This window comes from Cajanus cajan, chromosome 4, assembly GCF_000230855.2.
Source record: "Cajanus cajan strain Asha chromosome 4, NIPB_CcT2T_4, whole genome shotgun sequence".
Taxonomy (NCBI): Eukaryota; Viridiplantae; Streptophyta; class Magnoliopsida; order Fabales; family Fabaceae; genus Cajanus; species Cajanus cajan.
Window position 1 is genome coordinate 75,363,521 of NC_138520.1, and position 20,461 is coordinate 75,383,981.

At 33.4% G+C, this 20,461-nt stretch overlaps 3 protein-coding genes across 4 annotated transcripts; 1 reads left to right on the forward strand and 2 right to left on the reverse strand.

Moving 5' to 3' along the window:
- Positions 1–515: 515 nt before the first annotated feature.
- On the reverse strand, positions 516–1,193 carry LOC109802168 (histone H3.2). The gene has a single exon (XM_020363403.3). It carries the CDS (start codon positions 1,111–1,113, stop codon positions 703–705), a length of 411 nt encoding a protein of 136 aa, XP_020218992.1. The 5' UTR covers positions 1,114–1,193; the 3' UTR covers positions 516–702.
- Positions 1,194–5,717: 4,524 nt separating this feature from the next.
- On the forward strand, positions 5,718–14,051 carry RIK (RS2-interacting KH protein). 2 transcript variants are annotated; one of them, XM_020363593.3, is made up of 12 exons: positions 5,725–6,078; positions 6,352–6,574; positions 6,913–7,014; positions 7,105–7,139; positions 7,221–7,296; positions 7,787–7,918; positions 8,013–8,090; positions 8,722–8,815; positions 8,894–9,011; positions 10,175–10,838; positions 13,115–13,343; positions 13,522–14,051. In XM_020363593.3, exons 1-12 carry the CDS (start codon positions 5,999–6,001, stop codon positions 13,641–13,643), a joined length of 1,953 nt encoding a protein of 650 aa, XP_020219182.1. In that variant the 5' UTR covers positions 5,725–5,998; the 3' UTR covers positions 13,644–14,051. The 2 variants fall into 2 exon arrangements, with proteins under 2 accessions (XP_029128065.1, XP_020219182.1); XM_029272232.2 differs by lacking the exons at positions 13,115–13,343; positions 13,522–14,051 and adding an exon at positions 11,916–12,480 and having other exon boundaries at positions 5,718–6,078.
- A 1,385-nt stretch (positions 14,052–15,436) lies between these two features.
- Positions 15,437–18,928, reverse strand: LOC109802144 (uncharacterized). Its single transcript, XM_020363376.3, has 5 exons — positions 18,782–18,928; positions 17,758–17,902; positions 17,606–17,674; positions 16,847–16,953; positions 15,437–16,133 (listed from the first exon to the last, which is right to left on the reverse strand). Exons 2-5 carry the CDS (start codon positions 17,891–17,893, stop codon positions 15,669–15,671), a joined length of 777 nt encoding a protein of 258 aa, XP_020218965.1. The 5' UTR covers positions 17,894–17,902; positions 18,782–18,928; the 3' UTR covers positions 15,437–15,668.
- Positions 18,929–20,461: the final 1,533 nt, after the last annotated feature.

The window sequence follows — 20,461 nt, forward strand, 5'->3', positions numbered from 1 at the left end:
CCTTTTAATTTTTCACGGACAGGATTCCAATTTCATATGAAAAATAGATATTAACAGATCTTCAAAATGCAGATCAAATTCACGTGCAATTATGCTACCACCATTTTCTCCGGTCACTGTTTTAGGTCCATACTTTATTCTTTTGGTGTCGTGTTTTAGGTCTGTATCAAAAATAGGGAATAGCAGTGGTAAAACTCAAACATTCTCTCTGGCCACTACCCCAATACACCATGTTTCCAAAGCTAACTACAAATTTAAACAGTGTATATTCAAGACCACATGAATATTCATGCGTTTAATACATGCCCGAAAACACAAATCCGATAAAAACAAAAACACAAACTTCAACAAAAGTCACAAACCGATACCACCATTATCACTCTTAACATTGAGGACAAAGAACACTGAATTATCAAAACAAACAATATTAACATCCTTATGCTATTATAAGAAACTATATTTGTTACGTTCAGATTAAGACCTTCATAGCAGTTAGCATCTCAATAGACCAAGAGTAATCTTCCATAACACTTGGATCTAAATTAACTTGAAAAAATAAAACAAAATAGTTACATAAAGGCAAGCAGATTCACATTTCAAATACCACATTTGCTACAACCAATCAGAAGTCAAACCCCAAACATGTCCTTCAAAATCATAAACCCTAACCCTAACCCTAAAGCACAAATCAGGTAGAAACTATTAAGCCCTCTCGCCCCTAATCCTACGAGCGAGTTGAATGTCCTTAGGCATAATGGTGACCCTCTTAGCGTGAATGGCGCACAAGTTAGTGTCCTCAAACAGTCCAACGAGATAAGCCTCAGCAGCTTCCTGAAGAGCGGAAACAGCGCTACTCTGAAACCTCAAATCAGTCTTGAAGTCCTGCGCGATTTCCCTCACCAACCGCTGAAATGGAAGCTTCCGAATCAGAAGCTCGGTGCTCTTCTGGTACTTCCTGATCTCCCTCAGCGCCACCGTCCCCGGCCTGAAGCGGTGGGGCTTCTTCACTCCTCCGGTCGCCGGAGCGGACTTCCGAGCCGCCTTCGTCGCCAGCTGCTTACGTGGCGCCTTGCCGCCGGTGGACTTGCGAGCGGTTTGCTTGGTACGTGCCATGGTGGACTCAACTGAAAGGAAAGTTTGAAGCTTTGGTTTCTGAATTGAGGGAAAATTGAGAGGGATGAGTAAAATTGGGGAATATAGTGGAATATATATAAGAGGGGATTTTGAGAAGGAGATGGCGCGGGAATTGTGAAAAATTTTCAGAACATCAAAAGAGAAAAGCATGACCGTTGATGGGAGCCAATATCAACGGTTGCCCTTGTGTTAAAGTAAGGGCACACGGATCGCGATCCGTGGCACTACAAGGTAACCAATAGAATTAGTATCGTATTATTCAACAAATATTTTATCTTTTTTTCATGCAGAGTTCATCCGATCTTATTATTTTTTTTTTTTTTTATAGTAAGAATCATAATAGTGATAATATGAATATGATCTGTATATATTATTTTGTACATGTTATTTAATCTTTTCACCGTTAAACCAATTTTAAGATTTAGTGATAGTGTTTATTTGAAATAAATTGTTTTTAAAAAATTACAAAGATAAAAATAAGTGAATTTTTAAATAAAGTGAATTAAATGTATACTAAGTTTATTTAATTAAATAATTGTTGTGGGAATTCTATACGTATTTTAATTGATGGAAATTTTCATAATTCTTTATTATAAGAAAAATAAACTCATTTTATGAATATTAAAGAATTCAGTTACATATTAAATATTATTAATTTTATAATATTTTTCTTACATTGTGTTTGATGAATTTTTTACTCAAATAATATTATTTAAAAAAAATTATCCAAATAGCAATTATGTAAATTTATTTTCCCAACTAGCACCATTTACTGTTCACGTTGGGAACGGACCGTTCTGAAATCAGAACGGGCCGTTCCGGATTAAAAAATAACACATAAAAAACGGATCAGAACGGGTCGTTCCAAAATCAAAATTAGCACATAAAAAGTGGAACTAGAACGGATCGTTCTGACCTACAAATAATTTTTTTTTTCGATTTTCACTTATCAAATACCAAAATTCAGAAACTAACATCAAATAATTAAATTTATTGAATATTAACATTATAAATATATCTAAATAAATTTATTAAAATTTAATACAACAATAAAGATCAATGGTGACAGAAACTGATTATGTTGTTCTCTAATGTCCATCTCTGTTTTAATCCTGCTAGACTTTGGCCGACCCTTGAAAGTTCGATTGAGTTCTGGATTTGGGCACAAAGTTTGACCAATGTAAGTAGGTCAATAATCTTCATGTCAGAGCTCTCCAAACTGTCTTTTATATACCTTTCTGGAACTTGTCGCAATCTTACCACATTTCATTTAGCCTTACTGTAAATCTCCCAGCGGGTCAAACTTTTCTCGGATGTTGCGTTTCTTTCAACTTTGTGGCCAAATTCAAAACTCAAGAGAACTTTCAAGGGTCGGCCAAAGTCTAGAAGGATTAGAATAGAGATGGACATTAGAGAAATACATAATTGTGTAAAAAATTGTTCCAATTGTCACACCCCTGGTCATACTAGGAAGACATATCTAAATATTGGTCATGAATTTAGTTTCCACCACCATTGATTTTTATTGTTGTAATGAATTTTAATAAATTTATTTAGTTATATTTATAATAATATTCAGTAAATTTTATCGCTTGATGGTAGTCTCTAAGTTTTGGTATTTGATAAGTGAAAGTCAAACTAAAAAAAAATTATTTATAGGCCATAACGGCTCATTCTGGATGCAAAATGACCTATTCTGGTTCTATTTTTTATGTGCTAATTTTGATTTTAAAATAGTCCGTTCTGAACCGTTTTCCATGTGTTATTTTTTAATCCGGAACGGTCCGTTCTGATTTCATAACAGCTCATTCCGAACGTGAACAATAAATGGTGCTAGTTGGAAAAATAAATTTACACAATTGTTATTTAGGTTTTTTTTTAAATAGTATTATTTGTGTAAAAATTTATGTGTTTGATAGAAAGGAAAAAAATGAAGAGAAGAAAATAATTATCAATAAATAAAAATTTCATTAATCATATATAATTCTTGTATTAAATTAAAATTAACTTCTATATATTAAACATTAATTTCTATTTTATTATAGTATTTTTAGGAAAAAAAATTTAACTTCTTATCTAATTTTATTTTTATTTATCAAAATTATTTATTAATTAAATTTTAATATCTTATAATAAATTATTAATAAAAAAATAATATTAAGTTATAATATAAATTATTCATTATAATTCTAAAATATAATTTATATATTATTGTAAAAAAATATTATTTACATATTTAAAATGCCAATTTATATAAATTTTAAATATAATTTATATATTCAAACATAGTATGTATTGTATAATTTATTATAAATATTAATTGTATATAATAAACATTTAGCTTGTGCATTACACAAGATAAAATATTAATAATTATATTAAAGGAGGATGATGTTAAGGTTTTTTTATGTTTCTCATTTTTATAATAAAGACATTATTTTCAAATTTTATTTTTTTAATGTTTTAAAATTAAATAATAAATAACTAAAAAAACTTCTATCACAATATATATTATTTAGCATAAATTTAAAATATGATTTAAAAATTAAAAAATAATATTGTTTTAAATTTTAATTAAGATATAACTAGAATTTTAACTTGTGCAATGTATATTACCAACTTGAGTTGGCACGAGTGGTGAGAGAGACTTATGTCGTTTAATCAAGTGATCAAGATTTGAATCTGAATACAAAAAACTCAAGTTGGGAATGGATGAATGAGAGAGTAAAATGCCTATAGCAATTTTCAAATGGTTGAGCAATTTGAAAGATTCTTCATGGTGAAGCAACTTCAAGGGTTGGACTCTTTTGAATCCGTTAAACCCTTGAGAAATAAAAAATCTACACCCCTCTAAAGCCAATTTGCTTAGCTCTTTCAAAACAGTTGAATGATTTAATCTTTACTTTAAATCTTGCTCTCTACTCTAAAAGGCTCATCCTTTTGAAAAATGAGTCATTTTTCAAACACCTAATTGGAATTGGAGTTTTTTTTGAATTTTGGATCTTCATTGAATCCGATAAAATATAAAGTAAGAGTTTAAGTAAAATTTTTACCAACTCTTTATAAACTAATTAATTTACACAACTCTTTTGAATATTGTAATAGTTTAAAGGTAAAATACAAATTCCTTTAAAAAATTAATTAAATAAGTATAAAAAAAGAAAGTTATTATTTAGATAAAATCGTTACTTATCAATGTGGTGCAAAATAGATTAGATAAATGTCTTGGAATAAACTTGCTTTGAGTAAAAAAGATGGTGGTATGGATATTTGCAGCCTTCATTTATTTATTTAGTGATGTTTTGGAAACAATGGCAGAAATTTATTTCTAAACCTGATGCTTTGATGCCTAGACTCTTCAAAGCTAAATATTCCTCTCAAGGAGATTTTACGGATTCCATAATCATAATCCTAGTTTTATTTGGTGTAGCATTTGGAGTTCTTAGGTTGTGCTTAGACAAGATTTGAGATGAAGAATCGATGAAAATTCAAAAATTAATTTGTGGAAGGAACCATATGGGTGAAAGGTTTATCAACAAATGTTATAGGGTCACCTCATCCAAGCGTGTCACATATGTTGTTATAAAGGATCTCATGTATTATGATTCTAATGAATGGGATTTGCATTTGATTCACTTGTTGTTTCCACCTTCAGTGGCTGATTTGATCCGACAAATGTCCACCTGTCTTATGTTTTTGAATGACACGCTTATATGGGGCTTGTCACCAAATGATGTGTGTATTTTGTTAAAACTGGTTTACAAGGTTCAAATGCTAAAATTTGGTTACCAGGAGGAGATAAAGGTTAAGGGAGATTGGATTAAAATTTGGAAACTTATTATACCCCTTGAGTGAAGATTTTTATGTGGAAAGCTTGTCGAGATGTTCTCGCAGCACATATGAAGTTGCAAAGTAGAGGTATACATTGTCCAACATCTTGCATTTTTTTGTCCAAAATGACTTGGAGAATACGTGGTATTGAATGTTGTGGAATTCTAACAATGAACAAGTGTAGTATTACAATAAGAAGATACATCTATGCGGGGGACTGATTCTTTACCAAATTAGAGAGATTGTGAGATTTTTTCCTTCTATCATTATCTAGTATGTTATGAGACAAGAAATTTGGTTACTCATTCTTTCCATATTATATGATTCTAAGTATAGCTCTCAATGTATTCAAAATATCGTTTTAATGGAAAGAATATGATTCACTTGCTTAAAAAATATAAATTATTTTTTATAATTATTTTTCAAAGTTTAAACAAATCAATTTCTTTACCTGTTCTTAATTTTTTTTAAAATTACCTTGTTTATAAATACTATTTTTTAATATTAAACAAACTAACCCTGTATCAAAATTCTAAAGCACTTATTTTTTAAACCATTTCCAATAGTTTGATTTTCGTTATTTTATGTTATTAGATTTTTAGTTTTGTATATATTTTTCAAATAAAAAAAAAAACTTCAACAACCCTCACAAATAATATAAAGACAAGTATTTGACGATTAATTTGATAAAAAAAAATGTTACCTACAAAATTCATTAAAAAAGAATAATTGCACGACTCATCTGTAGGACGAATTTGTGTATGTCAAACTCCGTCATCGTTTAATCTTTGTAGTGTGTCGTTTAATCTCATCTAGCGTCTTGCAACCGTACGCGCTAGTATTTCCTGCGCCAAAAGAAGAAAATTAAGAAATCACAAAACCCCGTTTCCGACCAATCGCGTTCGTTCTAACCCAACACCGACGCTTGCGTGATTTTTATTTTTTTATTTTTTTCCGTTTTCGACCCTTACCCAAAACGAAGAAGAAGCAAATAGAAACAAAACGCGATTCGCAACCCATAATCGCTTAAACAATGACCGAGGATAGCACCGTTAGGGTCTCTTCTTCCGACGAAACCTCCTTGGCCAACGATGCTTCGCAAACGAGGCAGAGGTAAACCCTCCTTCATTGAAACGCCTTCGTTTTCGTGTGCTGCAAATTATGTTAAATTGCTTTGGCCTTTGTGCGCTGTTGATTCTGTCGATTCATTCGTCGTTCAGCTTTGTTTTTATCCGGTTTTTGGAATTGTGATTCTTTGTACGGCGCAGTGCCTGAGATTTTAGGGTTACATTGATATTTGATGGAAATGCTAAACAAATTAGACTCTGTTGGATTTGGTGCATGCTTTTTGGGATTTTTTTTTGAGTGTTTTGTTTTTTTGTGTAGAAAGAAGAGAAAGTGGGATCAACCTGCGGAGTCGTTGATGGCAGTTGGTATGGCGGTACCTGGAGTTCTTCCTTTGAGCAATGGTGTGCCCCTTGGAGGGGTTGCATTTCAGGGCTTAGCTCCGGTGATATCCGGCGCTCTTTTGACAAATCCTCTCGCAGCTTCTGCTCAGCTTCAGCAACACACTACTGCCGCCACTGTTTCCGCACAAAAATTGAATCAAGTGAGTGTGACATTTCTAATCTCTAACGGTGTTTATCATTAAACTTCAACATTTAAGTGCGTGTTTGGTTTCATGTTGGATTCTCGATAATCACATTGAAAAATTAATTATCGTCATTTTTAGATAAATTTTCACACGTTTGGTTCCACGCTGAGAAGTTGATCGAGTCTATAATTAATTCCGAGTTAAAACAGCTTGTAGATAAAATTTTCAGCATGCTTCTGATTCCTCTTTTCCTGACTTTTTTACATTATTATTTTTTATATGGATTTTTTTTTTGTATATTTTAAAATTTTTTGAAGTTCCATATCTTAATTGTTGGATGAATTTTCTTGTAGCAAAAGATCCAAGATGAATTAATAATAGCTCGAGAAATTGTCATAAATGATGCAGAGTCGTCTGTTCGCTACAAATTGACAAAACGCCAGACACAAGAGGAGGTGACTTATATATAATCAATTCTACATAATTAAGTTTTAACTCCAAACTCCTTTTAATTTTTATCTTTAATTTTAATCTTCTTCATGCAGATCCAGAGGTGCACTGGTGCCATAGTTATAACTAGGTTTGTAGGCCAAAGGCATTTCTAAAATCCTTTGTTTTCAATCCTCCTGTATGTAATGTACATGCTGAATTTTTTCCATAGGGGGAAGTATCGGCCGCCTAATGCACCACTTGATGGAGAGAAGCCATTGTATCTTCACATATCTGCAGGAGCTCATGTAAAAACTGCTGCTTGATTTCATATAGCTTGACGATTGTGTTAAATAATCATATTTCATTAGATATTTTGTGTTATTCTTTGTTTTGACTCAAAAGTAAAAGCTGCTACCTTATTTTATATAGCATGATGATTGGGTTAAATAATCAAATTTGGTTTGATAATATATGTAATTCTTTGCTCTGGTATGAAAGTAAACATTTATTACTTTATGAAGTTGTTCAGTCAGATGTATAGATTGGAAAGCTTTGAGAAGTCAAGAAAAATAATGTCCAATCAAAGCAATAAATGAAATGTCATATGAAAGGGATTGATTAATGTTTGTAACTTAAAATGATTTTTTAGTCTTCAAAAAAGACTGCATGGGTTGTTTGTATCATCACTCATGACACAGTACTACACATTAATAGTAATGTTTGTCTGTTTTGATGTTTATGCGGAATGGAGTACATAATTTAGTTTGCTTTTGGTGATATCAAATTTTATCACAGATAAAAGAGACAGCAGAACGGATATTAGCTGTTGATCGAGCTGCTGCAATGATTGAAGAAATGCTGAAACAGGGACAAAATTCACAGTCAATCTCTACCGCCTCACCTTCAACATTGGTTAATGGACTGAAGGTAGATATTCATTCAAATATTCAATCATTACTAGCTTATGTGTATCATTGTGATGATGTGATGTGTTAACAATGGCAATGTCTTGCTGAACCAGATGCTGAGTACATGTGTGTTTTTGGGCTTTGATGCTGATCCTTCATTGAACATTGTTGCACGTATACGAGGACCAAATGTATGCCCTCCTACCCAATTAATTTATCTAGTTCATCTTAGAGGTGGTGTTCATGTATATGTGAATAAGTCTGCCACAAGTTTTATTAGAGGATTGCTAGAGCCTATAAGTTTTTTTTTTTTTTGGGTCTCTTGATTTGTGACATGATTAGTCATCTGCTGTTTTGATGACTTTAAAAGCACCTTTTTGTATGGAGCAAAATTTTATGACTAGTTTTTATTCCTAGAGACTGAGGTAAAGTTTGTCCACACACTAACAAGAACAAAGGTTGCTTGTCAAATATCTACTAGTTATAATTTTATTTACCAGTATAAAAAATAGAGGCTGATCATTCTGCAAATTCACACTTCACCCATCAATAAGTAAAACTATACTACTTACCAAACAAAAAAAAAAGATTTGTGCTAAATAGTAACATCGTCCTACTGCCTATGCTATTATTTTTTCTTCAATGCCATGGATCCCTATATTTCCATTTGCTGGATTTAATTCTTTACTTTAATATTTTTGTAATTTTACATTGTGAATAATGAAGTTGAGATAATCTAATGTTTCAAGCTTTCTCTGACATCTCCATACGATTGGGAGAAATTGTTTTGGTGTTGGTGGTGGTTTGGATTTGAACGTGCAGGACCAGTATATAAATCACATTATGAATGAAACAGGAGCAACAGTTGTGCTGAGAGGACGTGGTTCAGGGAACAATGAATGCTTGAATGGTGAAGGTACCTTTTCATTTCTGTGATCTGCACTTGAAGGCATGGTATTTCAGCCATTCAATTTGATTTCTTTTCTGGTTGCAGATGGACAGCAGCCTCTGCATCTGTTTTTGTCAAGTAACAATGCAAAAAGTCTTGAAGATGCCAGGTTTTTGGCTGAAAATCTTTTGGATACAATCAGTACGGAGTGTGGTGCCTTGAGGTATTTAATTTAATATTGTTATAGGGTATGGGATATGTGGGGCAAAGTCCATATTGGAAAATTTCTGAAATTTTTTGCCCTCCTTAGATTTTAGCTCTTTCCATGAAGAAACAGATTTTTTTTTAAAAGCTTAATTTCTTGCTTTTGATAATTCATGTTTGATGTTAGATGCCAACCTACCTTTTGATAATTCATATTTATGCATACTATTTTCAACATGGCAGCATACCTTTTTCATTCATGGATTATTTTTATTACTTGCGCATTTGCAGTGAAGTTTTGGTTTATTACTTTGGCACCTATCATTGAGGAAAAGAGGGCCTAAATAGTAATTTTTTCTCCATCCATCCTGGAAAAACGTGGATCCTCTTTTTAATATAAGGGATTTGATCTCATTATAAGCTAGACAAGAAAGAAATGTAGCAGAGGCTCAGGTGCCTAGCTGTGCACCTGGTGCCTGATGAGAGGTCCTCATCTCTGTAAACAATTGCTGCTTTAAGTTGCTATCAGTAATTTGGAAAATAAACGATGTACAATAGGATGAGACATAATTAGAAGATAAACACTTTAGGTTTTGCATAAGTCCTTACTATGAAGGCTAGCCTTGTATGCCCTAGAATCTAGGGTTTCAGGTTGACGCCTAAGAGCTTTTTCCCTCCACTCACTTCCATGATAGAATCTCATTTATGGATGCATAAATTATTTTCATGAATATATGTTCCCTTTCTGTTGCTGTTTGCTTTATTGACACTTAATAATTATCCTACTGTTAGCCTGTTACCATTTAGTATTCATGTTTTCAATTTGGATACTTCTGGATTGCAGGTGCAGTTCTTTAATATGGACTGTGTTCTTTGATTTTGACAATTTTAACTCTGGACTTTTTATGGATGATTCAAATATTAAATTTAGAACTTTTGGTTTGAAGTTAAATTTAATTTTAGTTTTCTGTGGAACTGAGATCGAGTTTGAGAGGGCAGTTTGTGGGTAGAAAGTCACGGTTTGGTAAATCTGATTGGTAGTAGAGAAAACTTCCCGTCCTCTGCCATTTCAATGCTTTAAACCGTGATATTTGATTATATTTATTATTGGTACCATGATAAACTACTTTATGTTGGATTTATATAAGTTTTAGGGAATAACTTACGATTTAACTGTCATAGGGTTTCATCATGTAAGGTTTATAGTGCTGTTCCACCTCCACAGCAGGTATACACTGCTGTTCCACCTCCCCAGCAGGTATATAGTGCTGTTCCACCACCCCAGCAGGTTTATAGTGGCCCTTCATTGTTAAAGCAGATTCCCACAGCCATTTCACCCCCACAAGTGTATAGTGCTGTTCCACCTCCACAACAGTTGTTGACTGGAGTTCAGAGTTCTGGAATTGAGCCAGAGGCAGGTACTGGCCTAACCACTAGTTCAATGTCAGCAGCTGTGGCCTTGACTCCGGTTCCTCCAGCTTCCTTAGTTGGAGCAGCTGGTGTCACTGCTTCCCTCACTTTGGGCACTACACTACAATCTACAGGACATTTAAGCTCTGGGCCTCAAGCAAACATGATTGGTTATACTCCCCCTTTAGTATCAGGTGGCACTAGCTATATTGGATATGGTGGAATATATCCTCAAGCTACCCCTTTGCAACAAGTTGCCCTTGCCTTGAGACACTCACCTCCTGTCGCATCAACAGTTGCTCCCACAACATCAGCACCAAGCAGAGAATCCAAGTCAACTTCAAGTTCTGATCTTGAAAAGGAGAAACGGCCACCTCAGAAACGGAAGTTTCAAGAATTACCAGTTGGTTCAAAAGGCACAACAAAATTCAATCAGGTCATTGTCATTGATAGAATCTTTAAATAAATCATCGCATGCATCAAGGGAACTACCATTCAATTCTCTTCATTTAACCGTAGTTTCTAGTAAGCTTGCAAATGAATGAAGGGTTTTGTTTACTGGAATTTTTATTTATTTCTATGAATGCGCGTTGGATTATGATATACTATTTGGAAATTTGATATTTCGTAATGTGTCAAAGCTAGAGTTACCTGCCATATGGCTGCAAATTGAGGAGAACCGTGATGAAGCAAGGAAAAAAATCGTTTTGTCATTCTAAGTGGGCAGAATAATTTTTAAGAATCTTGAATCGCGCTTAAAACAATAACACATTCTGTAAACAAGACAACACCAGCTCAGGAACTCCACTGTTAAAACCCCAGTTGAGTTGATACCAACTGACATTTTTATGCAGAGTTGTAGACTGCCTTTTCCTTAAGGGATTCACATAAATGCTTTTTCTTTTGATAAAGATTTTATGCCCACATTGCTATTGAAAATTCTTGAGAATTGAGATTATTCATTGACATTTTTTAAGGCATAATTATCTTTATTATATATGATTTTCATAATGAATGGAAGTCAAGTTATAGGATTGTCAATAAATGAAATGATTTTGAATTTCAAATGCTTTGGAAGGGGGTCAGTTATTTGTTTTGTAGACATATTTGTGGTAAGGTTAATGTCTCCAAGTTGACTGATTTGATGAAAAACTATCCCTTCCCTTCCCTCTTTTCTGACTGCAGTAGGGAATGATACTTTTACTTGTTGCATACATTTTCATGTTCACCTCCAGTTGTAACATTTGGCATTTGACAAAAAAAAATGAAATAAATTAAATCGCTTGTGGATACATATCAGGATCAGGGAGCCTTGTTATCTTATGGTTTTCTTTTTAACTACATCTATAGTTTTCTGTTGATACCTTGCCCTTCAGAACTGAATTCTTTATAACTTTCTTTCTTTATCAAAGAAAAATAAAACTGCAAAACTGTCTCAAATACTCTTCATCTCTAGCTCTGTTCTGAATTAAGCATGGTATTTTGTGCTGACTGTTAATGCTTAATATTCCAGGTATTTTCTCTGACCTTCTAAGAAGCTAAAAGCCTGACACTGGACCTGTCTGTTGGGCCATTGGTTTGTATGTTTGACAGGGTTTTCAGTTTCGGAAGAGTAGGAGGGTGCTTGTGGCTTTACAGCATATGCCCTTGCCAATCCAAGATGTTATTCTGATTTTTTCCTTTGGTAAAATTGCTGCAAAAGAAGTTGTGGCATGCTTTTTTGCCATCCCTCCTCTAGTCCTACATATATGCACTGTCAATGTCCTGAAGAAAAGGGCTTACCAGCACCAAATCAATGCAATCTTTTATAGGGAGAAAGAAGACAATTAGAGATAGGAGAAAATATAAAAACTAGAGAATGAAATATCATACCAAGGTATAATAAGAAATGGAATAAAATAAATAATGTGTGGACGAAGTAAATTAAAATAATGAAGCTCTTCTCCTTAGATGGTGACTTTGAACAGACGCTTAAAAATCGAATATTTGAAAACCATAGTGTTATCAACTTTATCCCAGGGGAGGTGATAAAGATAAAAACCGTGTAAAAAATTGTTGCATTTTTTTTTAGCCAATTACAACTCGGAGTTGTGAACCTTATACACCACCACGGGATCTTGGTAGACATGATCCCAAGTCATTTGAAATTATTCATAAAGAAAAAGGAGAGACAAGAAAAAATGCATCTTGTGTGATACCGATCAACCCATTGCTCACCAAAAAATTGAGTTTCAAGTGTCACCTGTAAACCCAGCGCTCACTAAAAGACCCAGTCTTGTGTGAGATTTATTTATGTTGATATTTGACATCAATGCTACATTTAGTATTGGGTATCAAACCTCTTTATCAGCAAAAATTGAGCCGCACGGCAATAAATTCCGATGCACCTATCCTGATAAATTATTTATCCTTTTACACAATCTGCTAATTTCTGTACTTTCATGTTTGTGTTATCGGGTATGTGACAGTAGATCATGTTAGAATGGTACACTACTAACAAGTCATTGCCTGTTTATCGGGTATGTGACAGTAGATCATGTGAGAATGGTACACTACTAACAAGTCATTGCCTGTTTATCCTACCTTGTATTGTTTTACCTTTTTTTTGTGTTTTCAGTTACTTTTAGTTTGGCTGCTGGAACAATTAGTAAAATATCTGATTCAAAAGTTGTGTTTGGGTTTTTGTTTTCTCCCACTCTAACTCAATTGCAGGGATTGCAACCTCTAAACCCTAATGAACAATCTGACGGTTTGGTTGTGAGGAATATATCAACTATGCCTGCGCCTAAGAAATTGGTCCAGCCATCACCCAATGGAATGCCCCAACCTCTACCAAGAACCATGCCCCCACCACCTCCACCAAAATTTTGCGATACATCTGAAGTTGAAGTACAAGACAAATACAAGAATTTGCTTAAGACAAAATCTGATGCAGTTCCTGGTTAGAATGAAACCCGCTTTTACTATATTTGGGTCAATGTTGCTCTAATGCTTCATTGTTTTCTTTCTAGCATGGAACATTTATTTTTTGTTTGTTGGCCCCTGTAATTTTATTTTGCAATGCCTTTTTTTTTTTATTAGCCATCTTTAGACTGTTTATGTAGCTTTATTTATTTCAGATACTTTGGTCAAGCTAATGGAATATGGAGAGGAGGATGATGATCTAGACGATTCTAGTGAGGAATCACTTCCTCATGCCACCCAAGCAGTTGGGGTTCAAAAGCCTTTCTGGGCTTTATGAGCTACAAAGTGCACATTGGACATAAGAGATGTAAATATTGGGTTGGGACTAGTTCTTGCTGGTTATGTGTTCTCCCCCCGGTGGAATGGGAAACCCTTAGCTTGATTTTTGGAGCGAAATAGTTGGTTGTTAAGTAGCTTTGTTAAGGTTGTAATTTGCCCATTCTCGTATGCTTCGTGATAGCAGATCGCATGTTGTAATTTTGTCCCTATTAAAGTATACATGCACACTGGTAGTCTCTTTTAGTTGGATTAGTTGGCCACTGAGTGAAGTAACTGTGATAAGGGACAGTTTAATGTCCCCTATTTTGTTAGCTGGCATCCTGTTAATGATTCATCCTGACTGATGATTGAAACTGTGCTTACCAGTTTATATTGAACAAGCAATTGAAAAAGCTATTTTCCTTCATGGTTTACTTTTTTTTTTTAAATACAAATCAGCACCTTTTTCTTGTTGCTGTTTTTTAGTTATGCTCTAATCCAATATTGCCACGTTTTATTTAATTTTTTTAGGTCAATGATTAAAAATAAGCTTAGATGTTGATATGAATTGCCCGATATCCCGTGTTATCTAAATATACTTCATTATTGGATTCTCGTTGAAGTTTTTTGGTTCTCATTCTACCTTGTGGCAGCGACATGAATTTTTTAAAATTTGACTTTAATAAAATGGTGCGGCTACCTAGCAGCTACAGTTCAATGTGCCAGCTGAAGCACCTAGAGTAACACAAGCCATTTTCCGTTTGGCAAAAAAATCAAGTCGCATCTTTAGAGGTGATCACAGCTGGGTTATTGAGAATCATTGTGAAACAACGTGATGCGGGCAAAGCTGAGGCAAGAAGTACCAAAGAGCAAGTCATTGGGGGAACCTCACGTATTAGTGGCAGAGTGGTTAGGAAACCTGCCAAGTTACTTGATTAGACAGTTTTGAGAATTTCCCTCACTTATATGCGTGAGGTTATTTGTGTGCCATGTGGGCCCTTTACCCATTTTCTGTTATTGCAATATTCCATTCTATATAGTTGTAATGATTGAGCAATGAAAGATAAGAAGAATATTACTCAGCACTCTCTCTCTCTTATTCTCTCTGCTTCCCTCATCCTCTCTCTTCCTGATTCCTCCCTCATTTTCACCTTAACACTGCATCACAACGTAAAGAAATCTCACTCTTTGGGCTACCAGGTGTTATCTTATTGCCAATTTTCAGAATGAGGCCTTACTAAGGCTTTTTCAGTTTTGGTTACGACATTTTAAATGCCAATGTATTACCTTCAGGAATATTGACGCCTTCAAATTCTTTTTCGAGTTTACAATTATTGTTAAAAGAATTAATACTTCGAGCAAGTCACATGATTTCTTGATGCATCTTATTAAGGTATTCAAAGGGTTTTGGCGTGAAGAGTACGAAGTGTAACCCAAATAATTTCAACTCTAATAAGCTATTGCCATCACTTGACCTTGATGGCTTTGAAAATATTTTAGGTTCCTTACTGATACGTGAGTTCCTGCTGCTACCAACAATGTAACTAGCTAGCATTGCTATTGCTGCCGCCTGCCACTAGTTCCATTCGTATAATTATCAACATTTCCATATCCACCGTCATCAAAACTTGAATGTAGCAATTGTGAACCCTATTTCTACTATCGGCCTAACTGAAATGATTATCAACTTGTTGGGATTCTTCATTACTCAAATGGTTTTCCAAAGGCAATTGCCATGAGATCCTTACTCAAGGAATTTCAATTCCTACTTTTCATTCTTAAAACATGTCACTTAAGATTATTGTCTGCATATAAGTTTTGTATATTTGTTCTCATCATTCCTGGTGTCAAATGGTTGAAAAATAAAATCATTCTAAATGAAGTTCGACTCCTAGAAAATCTTATTTTACATCAGTCCATGAGCTGACAAACTATCAAGTTCAAACCAAACAATGAACTTCTGAAATAATTGTTAACACATTTATCATCAACCCCACAGGTTAAATGCTCTAGGCAAGGAATTTCTTTCATGGTGAAAATTCTTTCACCCCCGGGTCTGAGCATAGTCATCATTGTTCTCCTTCACATTTTCTTCAAGTGGCTCAATGAATTCATCATTGTCAGCGCCTGTTCCGTCATTTTGGTTGCTACCAAATTGACCATCATATCCCAAACCAGACTTGCCGCTACCTGAGTCAAGATCCCCACCAGAATTTTCATTGAATTGGTAATTACTAGCATCAGCACCACCGGTGTAACTAGTTTCAGCATTGCCACTGCCATAGCTGCTCGTAACACCATAACCACCACTTCCATAACTTCCACCCCTACTGTCATTACCTCCATAGCCACCTCTTCCATAGCTGCCACCACCACCGCCATAGCCGCCGCCACCATATCCGCCACTGCCACCAGAGCCACCTCCACCATAGCCGCCGCCACCACCACCAAACCCTGGTCGTGACCTTTCTGTAGCATAATTCACCCGTATCCTCCGCCCATGAAGATCCTGTAACACTATTATTTGAGATGCCAAAGAAAAATCATCTACCTTTTAAAAATTGCAGACATTAGGCAAGATTAATCTACTGAAACTAACAGTAACGATTGACTCCAAATTCTAATACAATTATAGTATGACTAATTGTATCCTGATTTCTCATTTCTTTATTAAAATAGGCAAGATTAAATTCTAATTGGTAAAATATTTTACTGAATGTTATTTTTTCAAATTCTCAGCGTTGGTTCTGAAATCTAATTCCGTATGTTGCAAGAATTTGCTTGGTTTCCAAAATAGTATTATTTGTAAACTGAATCTTGGAATAAAAAAAAAGTGTAATAAAGATTACTTAGTGTAAAGCATTATTGATGACAAGAATATATTATGCAGTTATCACAAGTTATTTACACTCAAGTTCAAGAAGCCTCAACCATTACAGAATAAAAGCTTTTGAGTTTGAAGCTTAATGTCTGAACCTGAACTCAATCAAACTTGCATATACAACAAAAGTTATCATCTTAGAGATTAACATGTCTACCTTAACTTGGCCAAATAACAGCACTCGCTTACTCCAGGCACGCAATACAAGATTTTTCACTACTTAATATATAATATGTAGACAACCTTATAATTTCTTCATATATAAGGATATAACATGCTTACCATGTGAAGAAGTGGCATGCATGTCAAATTAAAAAGTTGGCACGGAAAACTGATAATACCTGGCCATCCATGCCCTGAATGGCAGAAGATGCATCCTCACTGGTTGCATAAGTTATGAAGGCAAAACCTCTTGACCTGCCTGTTTCGCGATCCGTAATAACTTTGGCTGGAAGAATATCCAAAACAAACAATTTAAGTGCTGAATTCAATAAGCATCATATTATGAAACATGTATGCTTAATGCAGACAATTTTTTTAATGATTGTTATAAGAACATTTGGTTGCTGCTTGCCAGTTTGTCACACTACAGATGATGGCAATCAAACCTCTCTATTATCAGTTTATCACTAGCAACTACAATGGTGAAATTAATTCTAAGAAAACAGAGGAACAAAAAAAAGTACACCTACAAAAGAAACAATGACATAAACACAACTATAATTCAGTAGCCTCTATTTTTATCAAAACAAAAGAAATATCCACTCTATCAAACTATACGCATAATGAGTATCACATTGGAATTTTTTTTCTCTCTGAAATTTAGATAATAAAAGGTTTGCAATCAATTTTTTCTCTGAGGAGTGCTAGCAACACACTTTTATTTTTTTGAAAACTATAAAATTAGGAGAAAGAGTCATTGAATAAGAGGTGAGAGCCACTAAAATTTGTGATTTTCAATAAATTTCAACCAATAATAGGGTCTGTTCAAAAGAGTATTGGAGAGTGTGTTATACTAGCACTTTTTATTCTTTTTAGCATGATATTACCTCTACCTGAAATAATGAAAAACTAGTAGACAGTGTAAGTCTGAAAAGTACCGTCAATTACTTCTCCATAGCGGCCAAAAGCCTCTCGCAGACTCATATCATCAGTGCTGTAAGAAATACCTGTAAAGAAAATCGAAATAATTATTGCTAAGTTCCATTCTGAAAATAAAAAATAAAAAAATCAGTATGATAAACTAAAGTACCTCCAACAAAAAGCTTTGCAGATGACATGGATCTAATTGCTTGGAAAATTGAAGGAGTAGACACAGAAAAATCTTGATTGATATGCTTGACAGCAGAATTCTTGAGCAGACTTCCAATTTTATTTAAGAAAGCCATTGCTAAACCCTACAAAAGCATCACATGGCAAAAAGTTTATACAGCATACTAATTGTGCAACGTAACTTATGTTCTGCAGCATTAAATAGTTCCACCCCCAGATCACTTTCTTACACATCAAAAGGAATCATTCATCCAATTGCAGGCTAATTTCTCATTAGCCACAACATAAAATTAAAAGTGACAACCAAGGATTGTGGAGTTGCGGTTCAACTCCACACTCCACAGCATCAAGTCTGTGGGGTGTCTGGTTCAATCCACCTGGCAGACAGACTACAGATTGGGTCCTACATGGGGGGAAAAATGTGTCCCACGTTTAATGGCATGGATGATCTCATAGTCATGAACTCATGAATAAATACCTCCAGAACCACCATCAGAAGCAATTCATTTCCCAATTAAAATTATAAACTTATAACAGCCATTTTGCTACCGAAATTTTGGCTTCCCAGGACCCTTGCTATTCACCACACTAGAATGACACTGCAACAGGGAAACTCTACTTATGCTAAATACACACATATATGCAGTAGATATGCCACAAACTTCTAATCCAAACGCCCCATAAACCAAGAAAGCATAAACATAATAAGAACCATAATCGAGAAAACCCACTTGTATTTTACACACACAAATTTTTTTTGTTGCAGATAGTAAAAAATATAATCTTTCATACCATAAAGCATAACAAAAATCATGGAAGTATATCTCAATTTGTTGTAAAAATAAAAAAATAACAAAAGGAGAGAAACAAACAAGCGCTACAGACCGAATAAACAAGGGGATGCGGAGAAAAAAGAAGCAAACAAGCTTTCAGAGAAGAAGAGTGAAATAATGAGGGGAGTAGGAAAAATGGGTCGAGAGAAAGTTTGGAACTTGAGATCTTACCACCCTTGAAAAGCACAGTGGGGGTTCAGGTTCTGTTCTCTTCTCAGGTGTGTGAAGCTGCTAAATACTAAAACCCTTCACACTCCACGCTGACCTAATTTAGGGCTTTGCCTCTGCAGCTTGACACGTGGCCACTCGGGTGATGCTTCTGAGATTTTGGTTTTTGGTGTTCAATGTGTTTGGACTGTGATTTTAAAAATTAATTATGCTTCAACTTAATTTTGTGAATTTAAGTTCAGCTAAAAATAGATTTAGTGTAATTTGATTTATGTTTAGATATTTTTATTTTAAAAGTATAAAAGTTGTTTGAATGATATTAATTAAAAATAGTTTTAAATATGTGATTATTAAAACAAATATAAATTTTATACTGTAATATTAATATTATTTATTTTACTATTTTTTAAATATATTTGAATTGATAACATGTTACTGCATTATTATTACATTTCAAAAAAATTGATGCTAATATTATAAAATTAAAATAATAAATACCTGCAAATATTGTATTTTAAAAAATTAATATTAATATAATATTGATGATGGTTTGTTTCTTAATATTAATTTGAAAAATATGAAACTAGAATAATAAATTTAATGAAATTATTGAAGTTTGTAGTTATTTTTTCATTTACTACATAATTGTACTAATAATTGAATATATATTATTATATTTTTATTATACTAACTAGAAGGATAAAGGCACGAAGTGTCTCTAATAATTATTTACTAATAAAATATTAAAAAATTGTGTATAATTATTTAAAAAAAATTTAAGATTTTTTTTTAAATCTGGGAGTATAATGGTCCATTAAAAAATGAAGACCAAAAAGCGGTTACATCTCCTATATTCCCTTTATAATAGTTATAGATACATGAATGTATTCATATTTCTTTTTGTGTCATTTATCACAAAAATAAGGAATCCAACCTTTAAATTTTAACGACATTTTGAGAGAAATGATGTTTAACTCAACGAAAAATAAAAATTGTCAAATATTTCAATAACTCGTTTAATGAAATTCAAACATTTGATCTAAGATTCAAATGCAAAAGTAAACACACTTTAAATATATGTTTGAATTATAGTTCAAAAAATTGAGTTTAATTGTTCAATTAAAATGGGTATAAGATTATTTGATTCATATTTGGATACCTTTATTCTAAAAATACTTTTATCAAAATAAACATTTGTTTGAGTGACAATAATTAAAATTAGTTTTAAATATGTAATTACTAAACTAGACATACATTTTATAATAAAATATGAATGTTATTTTTTAATTATTTTTTTAGGGATCTTTGAATTGATAAAGTATTATTAAATAATAATATTAATAATAATAACGATAATGAGATGATATTATAAATTAAATAATAAATAATATTAAAATATTTCCATAAAAATAATGTTAAAATATTCTCTTGTCATTACGTATGACAATGCTTGCATTGGGTTTTATTTATTTATTTTATTTTTTCTCAATTCATATAGGTGCATATGTGCATGGCAAGTATGTTCAGGAGATCACTACCAACATGAGATAGTACGAGGTATTTTATACTTGGGAGCCATTCCAAATTAATAATTTCAATTGAAAAGTAAAATGTCGTTAATGTCAAAACAAAAGTAACAAAAATGTTGCTTTGATTGAAACCAACGTTGAAGTAAAAAATATA